The sequence below is a fragment of the Pectinophora gossypiella genome, chromosome 1, assembly GCF_024362695.1.
Source record: "Pectinophora gossypiella chromosome 1, ilPecGoss1.1, whole genome shotgun sequence".
Taxonomy (NCBI): Eukaryota; Metazoa; Arthropoda; class Insecta; order Lepidoptera; family Gelechiidae; genus Pectinophora; species Pectinophora gossypiella.
In genome coordinates this window covers 5,986,196-6,005,591 of record NC_065404.1, presented here as the reverse complement: position 1 = coordinate 6,005,591, position 19,396 = coordinate 5,986,196, and the positions used below count along the sequence as shown (strand labels likewise).

Below are 19,396 nucleotides of genomic sequence, written 5' to 3'. Positions count from 1 at the left end.
TTTAACGTAGGTTAGCGGAAATTAACGTGAACGCACGGATATAAATATTCGCTCAACTATTTTTAAGAGGTATGTTGTAAAGGCAACGAGTGAGCTCATTTTTAAAATGCCAGACTAAAAGTTTTTGGCACGAAAGTAATGATATTATCAAAATAATAAGTGTTTTGCAGGTGCTGTAAAATATTCTGTTTATCGAAGTCTTTTCATAAATTAGGAACAAAATGATGTTGTTGTGATTAAAAAGTTGAGTGAAGAAAAATGTTTACAGCTAGTACTTTAAAAAGTAGGTAGTAAGTAGTGTGTCTTCTCATCTCAATTACAGGACGATTACATTTAACTAAAAACAATGTGTTTATCAGAGTGTAACGCAACGAGTTCTACAAGTGCGGACAATACAGGAAGGACAATAGACGTCCAGGGATGCGCCTAGCTCGCCCACACTGTTCAGATCGCATGCGCCGTCGGCCACGCAGGCGCGCTACACCTCTTACCCCCGAATAGAACGTACAGACCAAACTTTCCCTTCGTGCGAGGCTTTGTTTCCTCCAAAGTTTTTTTACCCGCTGCATTTATAATATCTTTTTGGTAACGTAAGGAACATAGTTTACTCCGTATACTGAACTAGGAGGAGTCTGAAATACTTGCGAAGTGAAGGAGGCTTCAGGATGGCAGGTATCCACGAAGAGTTGCGACGCGCAACAAGTAGCGGGTTACACTCGCTGCAAGATAAGTGCAGCTGGGCTGATCTGTTTAGCAAGGACGACAGGCAGTTACTTGCCGACAGAATGCTTCTTATCAGTAAGTACCTAATATTAAAAATAATATAATATTACCCAAGAATTACAATTTAGGTTCAAACTCTTTGCTACTAAGAAATCGAGTAGTCTTGAGATGCGACTTTTTAAAAATACCGGTCTCTTGCTTCTGTAGATACAAATCGTTTTAAATACATTATACAATTAAGTTTATCCAAGTCCGTCCATCTTGTGCATGCACCTACATTTTACATATAGTGGGGGATATATATACTATCTATATAATAAGTAACTTTTTATGTAAAATAATAGATATTTCGTTACCTATTCAAATGTTCAGTTGTCCCCTGACAAAGGCATACCAACATTGTATAGTTTTGAAGTATGACGTAGATGACGAATGCATATCTGGATGTTCAAGGCATTAACCGAATTAAGATGGTGACTGTCGGCCATTTTGATTCTGATGAACTTTCACTTTTTAAAATCAATCGCGGAGTGTGTTTTATATAGAGTCAAATATAAAATAATTTCAACTTTCTACTGAATTTCTTCATTTGATGGTTGACGACATTTGCATTTCGACGGGGTAGAAGCAGGCAAATCAACTTTTAGATGTAATAGTTCGTTGCAAAATTTAGTTTTACGTTGGCTGGCAAGATCTCTTATGTATATTGTCCACTTTTAGGGCGATTTTCGATGAAATTCCCCTTTATGCCGATTCCGTTAAAAGGAAGGTGAGACGCCATTACACTTGTTGTGTGGTTCTCATACACAGTAGGAGCCGAACACTGGGGCTGATTGATCTTTTAAAGGAGGACTTTCAAATGAGGGATTTGGTTACAATATATCGTATAAGGAGGTATCTTATGAGGAGCTCGGTGGCGCAGCGGTAAACGCGCTCGGTCTGCTATTGTTAAAGTTAAGCAACTTTCACAAAGGCCGGTCATAGGATGGGTGACCAAAAAAAAAAAGTTTTCATCTTGAGCTCCTCCAAGCTTTGGAAGGCCCGTTAAGCCGTTGATCCCGGCTGCATTAGCAGTCGTTAATAACCATCAATCCGCACTGGGCCCGCGTGATGGTTTAAGGCTCGATCTCCCTATCCATCCATAGGGAAGGCCCGTGCCCCAGCAGTGGGGACGTTAATGGGCTGATGATGATGATGATATCTTACAAGGCCGCAGTTTCTATCTCATATAATTAGTTAAATAATAAAATGGGTGTGAGATTTGTCTCTCTGTTACTACATACGACGTAAACTTGGAAGAATTGGATTTCAGACGCAGCGACCATAGCAGCGACCACCGGGCTGCTGTACTTCTGGTCATTCTTAGCGCTGGAAAACCATATCAACGAGTGCAGCTACAGAAACCTGTACAACTACGCCTTCTCTATGCATTTGCGACTCATATTACCAATCATCGTCAACTTCATGTACCAATTCTTTAATGTGTAAGTATGATCTTATTCCAGAAACATATTAGTTAAATTATAATGATTTTTCTTTTAACCTCGTAAGATCGAGATTTTCAGACACAATAGTACAATGGGCTTTGGATTTTAAAAGAACATTCGGTCTTACCATTTTAATGGATGATAGGTATGCATATGACAACAAGCTCACCTGATGGTAAATGACTATCGAGGATTGGAAATAACGTGAAACCTAGAATATCCTAGATAGTGCTCATTCACTCTTGTCTTGAGGACGCCCAAACTAATTTTTACGGGAAACAAATTCTCGAGCAGAGAATTGCATACCTTACTTGTTCGTATTAGGAAGGAGAAAGCGAAACACTTTGTATTTGGGTAGAAAGTATATTAAAAATATGTGGGATCCCAGCCCAGACCTAGTTGCACGGAGCTAAAAAGACAAAAATGGAATTGGTATAATTCCAATTCTAACGCACTGTTGCTGAAATGTATCATCCCATAAAATACCGACACACGCCGGTTAAAGTCTTGGAATTTTCAGAGCTAGAATGGATTTACTCAAGTAGCAAACAAGAATTGTGATTAAGTCATATATGTCTAAACTTTAGCTAAAGTGAGATTTATCCAAATCAAATAGGACTTATTAGGACTTCATAAATTCTTTTCCTTCTTTAATACTATATAGTTTTCAACAAATCCTACTTTAGATAATTTAGAATAGACAAAACCAAGTTAAGTATTCTCAAAACTATTTAGTCTTATCTCAGCCTACTGTTAAGTCTAAAAGTATATTTTTACTTTACTCAGATTATTTGAAGGCTCACTTAATACTAAATTGATTTACTGAAGTATCAGTTTAGTCTTGTAAAGTAAAAAATGAATTGCCTAGATATACTTAAGGCAATTTTAATACTAAGCTTTGAGAATAGATTAGTTGAGATTATTTGTTGCTCTTATACAAGACTGTTATATTCGTTTTTGACTACAATAAGTAAAACATAAGAAAAGTCTATTCACTGGACGATAAAATCGAAACAGAAGCAAGCAGAAAGATGGACGAAGTTCAAAAAATAAAAAGATCTGGTGGTTTTCGAAGGCAGAAAATTAAATACAGAAAATTAACCTGTGATAATGCACATCCTACTGTTTTTGTTAGCGATGCGATATCTTCTTCATTGCTATCAATTTTTTCTATCGATTAGTATAACACAATCATTTAATTTTGTCAAAAAAATCGTAAGTTCCTGTTTTTCAATTCCGATACAGCGTGTGGCAGCCCGGGTACCTACGTCTCGCACAAATCTTCTCAAAAATGATTAAACTAGTCTAACCTAGTCTAAGCGCACGGCAACACTACACCATGAAAAATCGAGTTTTATATTAAAAACCTGCTAAGTTCAAATTTAAAAGTAGGTACCTATTAGTCTAATAATAAATAAATACTTTTCTTTCTTCTTTCTTTCTTTCTTTTAATAATTTTAAAAATGTACCTATTTTTAACAAAGTTTCATTGACAATCAAAAACATATCTATTTTAAGTTTTGTATAGTTAAATTTTTATTTATAATTACAAACTTAGTCTAATTACACATAGATACAAAATGATAATTAAATGATTTTTAAATTAATCCAACATCAATGAGTTAACGTCTATGTGTGTGTGTTAGTTTTGTATATGGTAAAATGCATTTAAAGTGGGCATTAGATTCGCTTCCAATATTTTTTTAGCTTGATAAAGTCATCGGGAACTTGGTCGCCATTTTTAACAATAATGTTTTTGGTGGAATTAGAAACTACCGTGCACACGCACGTCGTTAATCAAATTGCAGGGTTCTTCGTGTATACAATATTCAACGGATACTCGTTAATTTTTACAAAAATCACATTGTATCCGTTGGCAATTAGAAGCGCGGTGATCGTACCAACTTTGCGTCAGCGAACCATGTACCTATGAGAATGTATGCGCGGTGACTCGTTAGCAAATTGAGTTTGTTTGTAACTAACAAACTTTGCTAACGATAATATTGAACTTGGCTCTCATTTCACATTTATGTTTTTGATTGGATATCATTACTTTTTGTAGGTAAGTACATATCCTCGTAACGCGTGGGCCCTTTTAAAAGGACAAATTCAAAACTAAAAGTCGACTTTATAAAAATAAAACATTTGAATACCTATTAAACTTGTTTAAGACTCACGTTAAGTTTAAAAAAAATATGCCAGTAAAATGGATGAGAGTTAAGTTGTATCATGGGCGAAAAGCTGACAACCTATCACCGCTAAACACATGTTCCAACTTGCTTACCTACCCTCATAGTACTTGTCGAATGTGGCATCAAATGGTTCCATGATCACTTAGTGCTCTGCCTACCCCGATAGGGCATATAGGCGTGATATGTTATGTTAAGTTAATCTACATACCTACCACAAAAAGACCGGCTGTCATGAGTTTTGATTACTTACTGATTCTTACATCTATAGTTAGGTACAGGCACTAATTAAGTATTTATGTTAAGCGTTCATAATAGAATCTAATTATTTAAAAGTTGGTAGTTTTTTTTTTCCTTTGTATTCATCTAATTACCTATCTGCATACCTAATTTTAACTTTCTAGGTCATCTGCAACTGGGTTAGAGTTTTGATCTATAGGTCAGTCAGTCAATGATAAAAATGAGGATTTTTGGATATTAATATCTAAATAACCGTTTGAGATAAGCTTATGAAATTTAGAACACATATGTATCTTGCAAGTCTCAATATATGGGCCAAATTTAATACGTTTATGTGAAATAGTTTTTGATTTATGAGGGGGTCAAAAGTGGCTCCAGATGGTTCGTGTAATATTACACACGGTGCGGCTCGCCAGTTCTATTTCTTGAACTTGGCTTGACACGCTACCGCGTGTCTAGATACTTTTCTTTCTTCTTTCATTATTTCTTTTAATAATTTTAAAAATGTACCTATTTTTAACTAAGCTTTATTCACAATCATAAATATATTTTAAGTTTTGTGTATGGTTAAATGCATTTAAAGTGAGCATTAGATTCGATTCCAATATGTTTTAGCTTGATAAAAATCATCGGGAATTTGGCCGCCTTTATTAACAATAATGTTTTTGGTGGGATTAGAAACTATCGCGCACACACACGACGTTAATCAAATTGCAAGGGTTCTTCGTATATACAATATTCAACGGACACTCGTAAATTTTTACAATAATCACATTGTTTCCGTTGGCAATTAGAAGCACGGTGATCGTACCTACTTTGCGTCAGCGAACCATGTAGGTAACCTATGAGAATGTATGCGCGGAGACTCATTAGCAAATTGAGTTTATGTTTGTTAGTTCCATTTCTGATAAATATTAAACAATTAAGTAAATCACATTCCTATCCAAGTAAGAACTTAGCATAACAATATTGTTTATCTTCCACGAGTCGAAAAACTTACCTCTTAAACAAACATACTTTCCATACGTTTTAAAAGCTTGTTCGATTTTAATTGTTACTTGTTACATAGCTAATTCTGGCACAAAATAAACAAACATGATTTTACGACATTACTTCACTAAATCAAAATAGAGGATAACTTTAGATATAAGAGTTTTAAGTAGGAATTCACTAAATACTTTTTGTCTTAAGTGGGTATACTCCTAGACAATTGAAGTAAAATTTATCTTAACTAGTACTTGATGAAGTGCAACTTGACTTTACTTTTCTAAACTGATTCTTACGAAATCAATTGTTTCTAAAGTCTTACTTCATTTAGAAAAATATTACTTAACGCCATTTTGCACTTACAGGAAGAAAACAAGTAATTTTTTCTGACAATATTATCGTCAAAAACTGAAGTAAATTAATATAATATTTCTGTTGTAGTAACAATTACTGCGTTCAGCTGTCACATATTAATAGAAAATGAATTTCTCTGTACCATATGTCACCATTTTTTTTATTTGCTGAATAATCAATACAAATTTTATTATTATTTTTCTGGTATATTCAAGGCCTTTCTGTTTTTTAACACTTTCTATCGATTTTACACGAGAAACAATCATGCGTTTATAATTTCCTGTATGTGAAACGGCGGAATAACCTTTTGTTAAAATAACAACTAGTATTTTAGTCGCCATTTTCTTACAGACTTCATTTCTTGTGTTAATGTAAATGTTCGCCATTATATTCTAAAATAAAGACGCGTGAAGTAAAAATCGTTTTAAGTATGACCTGAAGTTTTACTTCGTTAAGTTACAATTGACTCAGTGCAATTCAATCCTATAGTCTTAACTAAGTATTGTAGATATCTTCAAGTATACATTCTTGGTATTAAGTGATACTACAAGAATTCTAAGTTTAGAATACGCAAGAACATTGTCTAAAGTAGGGTTTAAGTCTGACTTAGCGTTGTCTTAAGTCTGTCTTGTATAAGAGTTAAAGTATGTGCCCACTTTTACTAAACTGTGTCTTCAAGATATCTTGAGGGATATCTTGGAGACATATAAGACTTATCCAAGACAAGGGCTTGATTTAGTCTACTTGCCTTCAAGATATCTACAATTCTCTTTTAAGACAATCGGTTGCTACTTGGGTAGGTAAATGTGTTCAACATTAGACTAATTCTTCACTTACCATCAGGTGTAGGTGTACCTAAATGTGCAAATGCGAACATATTTGAAATTAAGCAAACATTGTAATATTCAGTAAAAACACCCATTTCAGCAGAGAAGTACTTAAAGATCATATCATAAAAACCGTTCTAATTTTGAAATCACTTTGTGAGACAGTGCTTTGTTTGGCTAGGACATTGCAGGCTGAATCACCCGGTAAATGGTTGTCCGAACAAGTAAGATGATTCCGTGCCTCGGAAGGCAGGTTAAGCCGTTGGACCCAGGCTACTAGCCCAAATGCCCCCATCAACTGCACTGGAGCAGCATGGTGGAGTATGCTAATTCCCTCCGGTTGATTGAGGGGAGACCTGTGTCCAGCAGTGGGACGTATACATATAAGCCATTTATTTTTGATTTTTATGAGTTATGTGGAGTCCTCAGACTCTACTTTATTACTTGGTTATTTTTTCAGCTGGTTCCTCTCCGGCTACAACCGCGCTTTAATTGAAACCTACCTGCAAGTTTTGGAGATTGAGGCCCTCACCCACCTGTGCATTGAGCGATACGTCTACGCAAAGTACAACACCAACGGTTAGTACTTACATTTTTAACTACTTTGATAAAATAATACTTTTTTGATGGGGTTATTTTTGGAGTTCATAACATAGTGGCCATAAAATGACTCTACATAATAAACAATATTCACACTAAAATTTACTAACGTCGTTACTACTAATCGCCTTTGTTCATAAAAAAATATTGTCCTACATATAAATTGTCTTATTTTTTATCATATAAGTATTTCTGCCTAATAAATGTTGCTGTTCATAAACTGATTAGAAATATAACTCTACATTCTTCGATAACTAATTAAAGTCTGTGACAAAGTTCAATTTTGAAAATTTGAATTGAGATAATTAGGAGAAAAAGATGGTATAAAAAGTAGGAATGATTAAGAAACATTTTATGTCAGCCAATATAGACTCACATTTTAAATGTGAGTAAGGCATTTTTTTAAACAGGCAATGTAATTTCCATTTAACAAAAATAGCTCCTAAGTGCCTGAAATAAGTTTTCTAGCAATGTTACTTACCAAATCCTTTGCTCAATTTCAGGATGGCAGATCAACAGGGACCACTATGTACTGTATATATATTTATGCTTCTTCTTCGCTGCGTTGTATTCGTTTTCACCGTATTATGGAATAGGAGACTACGCCCCGGACTTCGCTTGTGATATTTACACCATGGATATGATACTACCGAATTCCTGGAAGCGATATGCTGTTCTCACCATATTTTTTCTTAGAAGCGTGAAGCCGATAATTATGTGGTAAGTTTGTTTCTTGTAAATTGAAATTAAATCTCATTTTTCAAAAAAACACTGCGTAATGTCTTCATGTGTTACGTACTTATTTGCTCGTTTATTTACTTAATATATTACCCAAATATGATCTGGTTTCCTTTTGAAAAATTAAGATTAACAAATATTCGTCGTATTTGTCGAGGTCATATTTAATGAATTTTGAATTTCAGTGCATGCATGTTGAAATGGGCTCGTGAACTGGAATTGAAGTACACTCCTCAAATGAAGAAACGGGGCGATGTGCATTACACCCAGGTAATTACTTGAAGAAAAGGTAATTACTTTTTCTTCACCAAATGTAGGATTGATCTGTAAGACATTTAATTTTACAAGTAAAAACCTGCTCTTCATCATCTTTTTTTTAGAAAAATAAACTGTAGTTTTGTAATGGCATGTCTGTGTAGTTCCTATTTCTATACTTTGTATTTGTCTATCTTTTATTTAAGGAATCTGTTGAGAATTTAAATGTACTTACTTGAAAGATACTTCCAACTTAATCTGTTTCCCCTGCGGAACTGAGATAATAAGGCCGGTTCAATCTATAGCTTTCCAAGTAAAATATAAAATTCCATCATAAGTGTCAGCCACTTATTTAATTTAAGTTACTTAAATAAATTAATCTATTATATATCTGTTGTGTAATGAGTCTATCTTAAGACTGATTGTTGGCTGTTTGTCCACTAGGTACTCGAACAAGAGCTGTGTAGTAGAATATGTTTTATAGACTTTTTCCTTTCGATGAGAGGAGGCATATCTATCCAACACTACGAAGGGGTTCAAACTCTTCAACTGGGTATAGTCATAGGAGTTCATTTAGTGAAGGTTACTCCAAGCTAACTGAATCCACGACAAATACAATGTCTGTTATTTTCTGGCACGGTCACCCGGCATATTCTTGAATCACTTAACTGATGATTATGAAAACTATCAAACTTTTACAGTGATTTCCAGCAAATAATTTTCACTATAATATTTTTTATGAATTTTAATATATTCACGCGAGTTATTGGAGATTTGCCTACAATGAAACCATTTTTCGTCCTTTGTATTTTTCAGTTGGTGATCAGGATCGCGATGTGGAACTTCTGCCTTTGGATGCCGTTGGCCTTCGTGAGGGGATTCGTGCTGGTCACTCAGCTGATGTGGGGAGAAATAATGGTCCTGCACCCTGACACTATCTCTTGGGCGAAGTGGATATACGAGGTGGGCATTGGTTTATTTTTGTAGCGTTTGTATAAAGAACGAGTTCAGCTACTTGTCTTTGCCTTGTTGCATTAACCGACTGAGGGATTATGTCCTTTTGAAGATTGTAGAGCATTATACGAGCAAAGGGTTGATCACCTGTTACAATACAGTTCACTATAGTCATCTAAGGGCTTCATATCAAAAGTGGCTGCAAGTATTGTAAATACACCAGACAGACACGCTCCACGCCTCCAATACTATAGTAATGCGCCTAACCACAAGTCAAAATAACTTTCAATAACATAATTTTTATTCTTAAACGTGTACCGAATATGCATTATGAATAGTATCTTTCTGTAGATACAATCACAGACTCGAGACTAAAAATAAAACATCAGCGATAACTCGCTGATATGTTTCTTTTTTTTAATAAAAATAGGGTGTAGCAGATCTCGCGTGGTATGTGGTGAGGATGTGGCTTAAGTTGGTAATATGCTTACCTAGTACAGTCATGAACAATATAATGTACCCACTTTAGGACTCTGTCGCAATAACATATTTGACATTTAGTGAGAATTACAGTTCAATTTGTCAAAAAAGTTAATGTGACATAGTACCAAAGTGTATACATATTAATGCTCGTGACCGTACATGCCTATTCACTCTAGTGTAGAGGAAGAGGCAGGGAGAAAGCGGTGGGGCGTGGTACTACATCATCAGTTCAGCTTTTTTAGACATGATCTATTGTAGATTTACCGTAAACGGCGTTAACTAGCGCGGAGGGCTCTCATCTGGTACAAAATTTATGACAACACCGCTTGCATGGCTTTTTGTAGTTCGTCGATCGAAAAGTATATGTGGCCCTTATTTGTAGCCAACAATTTAGAAAAACCGAAATTATATACAGTCAAAATATACATTATACACATAAGTACTAAGAGTGTTAAGAGACTTTTTGTAATTATTTCTTTTTATTTTGGTGCAATAAAGTGTATTTGTATTGTATTGTATTATAAGTACTGTACTGGTTAACGCGCTCGGTCTGCGATTGTTGAAGTTAAGCAACTTTCGCAAAGGCCGGGCATAGGATGGGTGACCAAAAAAAAGATTTCATCTCGAGCTCCTCCGTGCTTCGGAAGGCACGTTAAGCCGTTGGTCCCGGCTGCATTAGCAGTTGTTAATAACCATCAATCCGCACTGGGCCCGCGTGATGGTTTAAGGCCCGATCTCCCTATCCATCCATAGGAAAGGCCCGTGCCCCAGCAGTGGGGACTTTAATGGGCTGATGATGATGATGACATAGTACTGCAATACAGAGTAAGATGTGAGATGTTTTTTATCAGGTGTCCCCGGTGTGTGTGACGGTACTGATAGTCATGGAGAACATTCGCATGAGCGGGGTTGCTGTGAATTCTTCTGGCAACGATGAGACTGGAACCGAGCTTAAACAGGAATAAGGGATCAACACGATCAGATACGATACGACGGACCGTTGAACTTATATTCCATTGAATAATGTGTATTTTAATAAACTTCGTAGATTGTAGTATATTTGGATATTTTAAATGTTGTGAACAAAAACGGAACATCAATTCCAATATGTTATATTATTACACATGTTTTAACCTCAATGTACAATTTTATCGTATTAGATACGACTTAAAGAATTTCAACAATATATTACAAAGAGACAAATAATTTGTACGAAGAATATAGCACAGTTCAGTTGTATGATACATTGATCGATTACCTAATTCAGTCAGATAGAGCATGTATATTATGTACATCAATATACAAAAGGGAACGGGGTTTATGGATCGCTAATGAACACAAGTAGAAAGATATACTTACAAATCAAATTGAATAGATAGAGGTCTTAAGTTCTAGATCACATACAAGCACAGATTATGCTTCGATAGGTACTCTTGGATCTCATACACTAGCCTCGATTGGTCCACGATAAGGCCATGGTGAAGTAACCCTCGATGTTTAATATTGTATCAATAGATTATTAGTAATACGCAGTATGCGTGTTGAACCCTATTATTATTGCACTAGACAAATCATTTGGCTATCCGAAAAATATTTCGAAATGTATTTTTATTAACTTTTTACAAAATTATTTGGCGGAAGCATAGTTGGGTGCGTTCAGATCTACTTATATTAAAAAGTGACTTATTGAATAACTTGATGTCAAGTGCAATATTAACAGGCATTAGTTTCTGTTACATATTGATGTCATATAGGATAAATATTACGATACATCTATTACGGTTACCTACATTATCAATTTGTTGCAGTTCTTAGATATAATTCACGACACATGTGTCAATTATAATATGAATGTACGTAAAAAGAAATAAATCGTTTAGATTGCACTAAATTTTTCACTACTTGTATATATCTCACAAGCACTCACGTCTTTGGAATGCGGTTGATATAATCGTTCGTCGCATTCATTCATCACTTGATTATTTACAAGTCCGTAACTATCAGTATAAAAATTTTCTTCTATTATTGTAGTAGTATATACCCTGTTGCTGAAGGTGTCCTCCGTGGAGTCTGTTGCGGAGGGAGTGGAGGGGCTGTTGAGCACGATGACGGGGTGATCGCGGCCCCTGCAGGCGTCCTGCTAAATCTGCTCGAGGGCCGTGTCGGCGGCCCAGCGCGCCTGCGCGGTGCGCTGCTCGATTACCGGGATCAGGAACAGGATCACGCCGCTCAGAGAGATCGTTGCCCCCGCCACGTAGAACCCTGGAGCGTACGAATGTAACGCGTCGTACAACCAGCCTGCAATCATAATTACACCAAATTAATATGATAAAAGAACGGAAGCGGAATTTTCATTGCCAATTAAAATAAGAAATCAGAACCCCTTTAAAGCGTTATGTCAAATTTGTACATATTTTGTAATCTTTATGCTCACTGGAATATCCGGTCATTATAATTATAATAACTTTAATAACTGCGCTAGCTAATTGAGGTACCTACCCCTCGTAGAGTAACTGGGTCAAAAATAATTATAAAATGCTAATCTAGAAATACAAACCAGTCTAAGATGACCTTTTGTATTATAGATTATAGAACAATGGGTAAGTACGATGTTTGACCGCGTTTACTGATGACGTTACTACGCCAGTAATTTCATTCAAAAATTCCTCAGGAAATTTTTGTTTTGACGTTTGAAAATATTAAAACCATAACGAATTTTTCATTCTCTCTTCGCTTGGCGAGAGCAGATTTGTGCTCAGAATAAGAAGTATTCAGGTTGTTTATATTTACCTGCAAAAGGTGGTCCTATTAAAGAAGCAATCCCTTGGAATAGAAGAAGTAGGCCAAACGCGTTGGTAAGCCTTTCAAGGCCTAGCAGGTCAACCAGCACCACCGAAGTGAGACCCACGTACGCGCCGATGGTGAAGCCGAAAGTCGTTGCATACATAGCCAGGCCCCAGAACTCCCAGCACGCCATGGACAATGCTGTACCTAAAACATAATAAGACAGTTGATTTATTGAGAGGTCTGAGGAAGCCATAGTAATAGAAACGGAAGCTGAAAGATGAATACTCACTTATACCCGCGATGGTAAGGCACAAGTTGTAGGCAAGCAAGCGATTAACCCAAGGCTTGTCACTGATGAATCCCAAGACAATCCTTCCCACTAAGTTAGATACTCCAATTATAGAAATTAAATATTCTGGATTCTCTATTTGTAGCGCTTCGCTCATAGGCACTGTGTAAACGTATGGAATATAAAATCCTATGCTAGTTAAAAAGTTTGATATAGAGAACAATATAAATATAGGGTCTACTAGAAGACTTAAGTCAAGCATTTCTGATAAAGCGGCTTTCGATTCCGCCGAGCACGGCAACCATCCACATCTCTCTTCTTGTTCCTCCTTCATCACATGCACTACTGCTCTCTCAGGAGAAGGTGCTCTAAACTTAGATAAGCTCGTCATGCTGCCTTGGTACAAGACATCAGGTCTTTGCATTATCCCACTGCCATGCCTCGAGTGTCTGTGTAGCTTCTGTTCTGGTGGTTTATTGAGGGCTGGTTGTGAAAGGGTCAGTCTTGCTATATCGCTGTCGTCTGTTTTTCCATTAGCTCGCACCACATGTTCTGTGCTCTGCGATCTTTTTAAAGGCGATTTGTTGGATTTGGGTAACATGGGTTCAGAGGCAGGCGTCCGTGGAGGTTCAGGTACTGGTCGGAACATGAGTCCCAGAGGCACGCAGTTGAGAATGAAGGCGCCGATGATGGCCATCGCTCCTCGCCACCCATACTCAGTGATGAGCGCTTTGGTGATCGGAGCAAAGAGGAATGTTCCAAGCCCGGATCCGCATACAGCGATTCCTGTAATGTGTTTAAAGTGGACATAAGAAAGTGCATGTATCTATCGTTTGACTGTACCTCACAAATATTTAACTTCTTAGCTAGCTTGACATGTCTCAAAAAAATATATAGTTCAACCAGCTATGAACCAGAGAAAGGCATTTTACTCTACAGAGTATGAGGACTCACCCCTAAAAAAAGTATGTACTTATAGAAAATAAGATAGAAAGGATGCAGGCATACAAAGGAAACCTATTGTTGTTATAGAAAACTAAAAAAACTAAGTTACCGGTAGCAAGACTCCTGTACCGCTCAAACCAGACAGTCACACTGACTATGGCAGGCAGGTAGATGAGGCCGAAGCCGAAGCCGGCGCCAACGCCTATAGTAAAGATTAGCGTCAGCACGTTGCCAGCGAGAGCTGATAGTGTGACGCAAACAGCCGACAGCAACGCCCCAGAGACAGTCACTGCGCGACACCCCCATCGGTTTACGAACGAACTCGATATTGGTCCTGAAATTAAAAAAGTAAGAATCTATTTCTCTTTTGTTTTGTATTTTGTTTTTTCCTGTTTGTGCAATAAAGTATTTGTTATGTTAAGTAACAGATCTTTACAATGGAATGAAGGAATTTAGGGCCTTCAAATTTGCTACCAATTTGAAGGCGGCCTTACTATACCAGAATGGAACAAGCAGTACAATTTATAGTTAGTCGCAAAAACAACGTACAGATATTTCTCATTAAACGGTTATACAAACACTTAAAACCCCGTTTAATTGAAAGGAGAGTAGCTACATTGCTTTTAATTTTAATTTAAAAGTTTGTACAGGTTTTGTTTGTTTATACATTTCCCTTTAATAATTATAAGAACTGTTGACTCTTTAATTATGATTTGGTTTAAGGTCAGAAAGTTAAATAGAAACTCAGTTTATATTTTTTCATCCGTAAAATGGTAGGAGCTTGATTTGATCGTGAATAATAATATTTTTTCTGGGAAATTTACCTTTTGCTATAGCCTATGTATATACTTGAATATTTAATTTATGAGGAAAGATTATTCATGCTACAAACACAAATTAGGCTGGAGCCATTTATTTGTAAATTATTTTCAGCTAGCTATATTTCAATCTTTAGGCCTTGACATTAATAACTGAAAGACCCAAAAATAATGACTGTATATTGCGTGTTTGTCGTATTGAAACGTTTACGGCTATCAACCAATTCGTTACGTTCCTCAAACATTTCATGTTTCGTGTACAAAGACGAACAAATCAATGATTAAATTGACCTACTTAGGCCTTATCTTATATTTTTAGCTCAGAATTTATTATTACTTATAATAAAAATGGAAAAGTTCACCGCTTCACCTTGCGAGTGTGCCTTTCTAAAGGTAAACTGCTTATGTAGTAATTTTTATATTGCCATTAGTTTTCCGTCCGTGACATCGTTTACGTGGACTTCGGTAAGTACCATAAGCCTTTCCTTGAAATATACTCGTTCGTCCCTTGGGTTCGATTTATTTACATGCCAATAAATATCCAAATCCATTTAGTCATTAAAGTGGAAAACACGAAAATAACAAACAATTGTGATCACTTTGTTGCTACCACGGAATAGAAGAAAGACGTTGGAAGGGCCAAGGGAGCACGCAGCCTGCAGGGTAATAAGTCAAAAATCGACTATCATGCAAGGAAATCCCTCCTTATCACAGGAGAGATAAGAAACTTAGTATGATCGGCTATATATAAAAAAAATACTATAGTATGCAGTATCCTACGAAAAGTAATGATAAATTGCAGCCTATCACATAAAATATAGTACATTGCCGGTAAAGTGGCTATGGAATTTAAAAAGCAGTAGCTATGGTACATAGTTATCTGATTGTAGGAGTAGTATAAAAGACAGCGGGGTAGAACCGGGCGTTTCTCTTACAAAATGCTTGTTAGGGCCTTTCCAACCCTTTTCTTCTATTCCGTAGTTACTTACTATCAACGTTACTATGGAAAAATTGGTAAGTATTATAAATAATTGCTTAGGTACATGTCGAGTTCATATGAAGTGATTAGTCCCAATTGGACGTGGAAACAGACGAGCCCCCCAGATTCTAATTTCCGTCACTACGATTACTTGGCATGGCGTGACATAATTGGTCTCGATTGGTATGTGATTTGTTTCAGGTGGCTCAATATTTGTCATTTCACAAGTTCCTAGGTATATACTGCTATAATTGGTGCGATATTATCAATTCATATCGAGCGCCGAGATAGACTTACCTCACCCCCTCTGGGTCTTTAGGCCCAATGGCCGCAAACCGCTAAGGAGTAAGGGGGAGCGCGCGCATATGTCTGTCTTACTCGCACTTACGCGTAAGACGTCTCACGGTAAGAATGAGATTTTTGTATGGTGTGTCTAGGGTGCAGTATTTCGTACGACGACGACAACGACGACGACGACGACGACGACGACGACGACGACGACGACGACGTTTTAAGTCTTACATTTCATATATGTTCAAATTTTAATATTAAGAAATTTATGTAACGTCTTAAACCTAAATAAAGATTCTATCTATCTATCTATCTATCTATCTATCTACGAACTGGTATTGAGTATTATTTATTCTGTACATTTGATCAGGAACGTTTTGTTTAAACATTCTTTACCGCAAGTATGTTGGTTTTATATCTATGAGAGGCATGAACTGACTGTAACAAAATTAGCTAGTCAACGTGTCCGAAAAATAAAGGTTTCTTTGTTAAGGACAAAAAGGATCTCATCAATATGCAAATGATCTGAGAAAAACTTAACAAATTTATTTTGTATGTAAATGGAATCGTTCGAACGAAAAAGTTTGTACAGTAGTACAGATAGAGTGTAAAACGTTTCAATAAACCATTGAAACGAAATTGATTGATTGAATTTCTTTCGCTTGTATTAGGTTAGGATGCTCAATCAGAATTAAGATACTATGTGAAGGCAATAATCCACACTAATATTATATAAATGAGATAGTAACTCTACGCGTATGTCATCTCTTTATTCGTAGAAAGCTGAATGTAGGTTAGCATGGTTTGTTAGAACTAACAAATGCCAAATTACATAACAACATAACATAACAAATACTTTATTGCACAAACAGGAAAAAACAAAATACAAAACAAAAGAGAAATAGAATTAGTTACTTTCCAATAACCTTGCGGCTTGCTATTTATTATCAACATTTATGGTTTATATTTGTTTATACTTACCCATATTAACGTATAGGTACTGTATGTGCTACAGAAAGTAAGTCACCGAGGGTATCAAGTAAGTTACATTGTTAAGTAGCTACCTAGGTTACGCAACCGATCATTTGGCCTAAACTTCTGGATCTCCTACTGAAAATGGTATATTTTCCAACCTTGACACTGGCAGAATTGTCCCTGTTGACAGATGCCTATATTAAAAAAGAAATAAGTAGGTACTGACCTGAACTGAGGGTGACCCCGACGAGGATGGAGACAATCCACGCGGTCTTGCCCTTGCCCTCTTCAAAATAGTTCAGAAACTCAGCGTAGAACACGCCGAACGAATACGTCATGCCGTCCGCTGAAATCAAAAAGTGGGCACTATTAGGTATGAATTTCATGGGAATAATGTACGAATAAACTGCATTGGCGGCTTGGGAGTTGGCTGAATATAAGGCAGTTTACACATACCCCCGCCGCAACGGAACTCCGGAAGAATTAAAATAAAAACCGCAGATTAATTTCTGAGTACGGCGTGTGTTTTCAGGGCATTGTTATGTCAGATAGGTATTCCGCTTTTCATAAGTACATCATATTCTGATTAGTTTCAAACTCTTAATTTAGGTATTTTAGCAAAAATATTGACGAACCATCCTATAGAAATTAGAACAATATCACGACATAGTAATTGTCAGGTATTCTACTAATCAAATCATACAACTCGTACAACATAAAATGTATCTTCTATTTACTTATTTATACGTAACTTATATCACAGATATCACAAATAAAAATATATTAGCTATCTCTTGTTATGAGTGTGACATTCATATTTTGTCACATTTATGCAAAGTTTTGTCGCGCTGTTCGAAGTATGAAAGTAGGTTAGAATGATAGTAAAATTGAACATCAATGGAGAACTGGCAGCATATTGTCTTGTCACAGCAGCCGCAAACAAAGGGGCTAGTGGACAATAGAACACGCGACGTCAAAGACTTTTATCTTTCAATAAAGTACACTACAGACAGCTTGTTTTTCTTTAAGATTTCATATTAGCTTGTCTTATGGCGACGACTGCATTAACTGATCATATTAGTACTGAGAAAGGTGAGATATGTGGTAAATAGTTGTCGAAAAAAAGCATGGAGATAGGGATTCAATTTGAAGGTGACTATCACTATCCAAATAAGTCCAGCGGAACGTATAAACAGGCAGACAGAAATATGCGTCGTATATATAGTAAAAAGCAACAGCTCAACTTAAAAGACATTTTGAATCAATATTGTCTCACCTCATAAAATCTTTATTTCCAAGGAACCACTAAGCTTTATTAAAGTAGAATCCTTCTCAATATGGTTTCCTGGATTTCATTGGACGGTAGACCGATGTTCTAAGAGTAAGTAACTTCTTTATTTACGTTACGACTCCCCTAGATGTTGCCAGCGATTGAATTATCTACTAGACTGCGTCGCGTTGCCTATTTCCAAGAGAATTGAAAGTAACTTTAAGATTTTAGAGTTTGATTTCCCTCATTCAGTTCTTATAGCTATCGACCCACTAGGGTCGATTAATTCTTTCAAATATACTTTCTCTCAGTCGACGCCCTGATCTCTCAGTCGCGCCCAACTGGGCACCCTCAGGCCTGTTGTCTTAAATTTTGTACCGGGTGAGAGTTCTCAGCGCTCCCCATTTGTCCGACCAAGTAGTTAATGCCATCTGCGGCAAATCTACAATAAGTCACGTCAAAAAAAAGAAAGAAAGAAATAATACTGGCTATATAAGTTTTTGTATGTAACTTACGTATTTTATTTTACATTGAAGTTAGTAAGAGCAATGAGCAGCTAGTAAAAGGCCACATCGAAGCAATTCATCTAAAAAAGCAATATTGCGATTTGACATTTGCGCATATAAAAGTAAGTGCGCAATGCCAATTAATGTCAAATTACAGTAGGTATTGCTTTTTTAGATGAATTGCTTCGATGGGGCCTTTTAACCCCCCCCCCCCCCCCCGTTTGTTAAATTACTTAGAAGTGAATATTCTATTATGAAAAAGAAAAGACGCGAGGACTCGTCATTTCTATCATTAAGTGGAGCTAATTTAGTTCCCATTGCTGCCCATTGTACTGGCCATTACAAACAAAAGATCATCCAGTTTATAAAAAGAACAAATCGTTTACGACAGCAGCTGCAAATATCTAATTCTTTGACGTGAACCCGACGACACACATTCTTGTATCATGTTCATGACTGTTGTATTGACTGTGACTGGTTTTTCGTCGTTCGTCGTTTCAATGAGCTCACAAGAAGATCTCGATTATGATCTATGCTCATGATATCAACAACAAGAACAGCTTGGTGCAATACCTTCGATGCTCCCTTAAGGCTGATCAGTGTGTATGTATAAATATACAGGGTGTTAGTGACTTTAGATATGTATGTATATACAAAGCAATGAGCAGCAATGGGAACTTACTAAATTAGCTCCACTTA

General features: G+C 36.4%; 2 protein-coding genes across 2 annotated transcripts in view; one reads left to right on the top strand and one right to left on the bottom strand.

Annotated features, from left to right (window-relative positions):
- Positions 1-87: 87 nt before the first annotated feature.
- Positions 88-11,502, top strand: LOC126377851 (uncharacterized). Its single transcript, XM_050025882.1, has 7 exons — positions 88-798; positions 2,036-2,207; positions 7,268-7,386; positions 7,911-8,127; positions 8,331-8,415; positions 9,217-9,363; positions 10,689-11,502. The coding sequence occupies exons 1-7, from the start codon at positions 666-668 to the stop codon at positions 10,800-10,802; spliced, it is 987 nt and encodes a 328-aa protein (XP_049881839.1). The 5' UTR covers positions 88-665; the 3' UTR covers positions 10,803-11,502.
- The window catches only part of LOC126376694 (monocarboxylate transporter 12-B), a 51,341-nt gene continuing 42,878 nt past the window's right edge, over positions 10,934-19,396 (bottom strand). The window contains exons 3-7 of the mRNA XM_050024285.1: positions 17,148-17,267; positions 13,968-14,192; positions 12,914-13,699; positions 12,628-12,828; positions 10,934-12,135 (exon numbers count right to left, since the gene is read on the bottom strand). Of these exons, the coding sequence (XP_049880242.1) occupies positions 11,978-12,135; positions 12,628-12,828; positions 12,914-13,699; positions 13,968-14,192; positions 17,148-17,267 (1,490 nt within the window). The 3' untranslated portion in view covers positions 10,934-11,977. The remainder of the gene's footprint in view (positions 12,136-12,627; positions 12,829-12,913; positions 13,700-13,967; positions 14,193-17,147; positions 17,268-19,396) is intronic.

Coding starts and splice junctions, on each gene's coding strand:
- LOC126377851 (XM_050025882.1), top strand. CDS start 666: ATGGCAGGTATCCACGAAGAGTTGCGACGCGCAACAAGTAGCGGGTTA. Junction 8,128..8,330: donor GTGAAGCCGATAATTATGTG/GTAAGTTTGTTT, acceptor TTTGAATTTCAG/TGCATGCATGTTGAAATGGG. Junction 9,364..10,688: donor GGGCGAAGTGGATATACGAG/GTGGGCATTGGT, acceptor GTTTTTTATCAG/GTGTCCCCGGTGTGTGTGAC.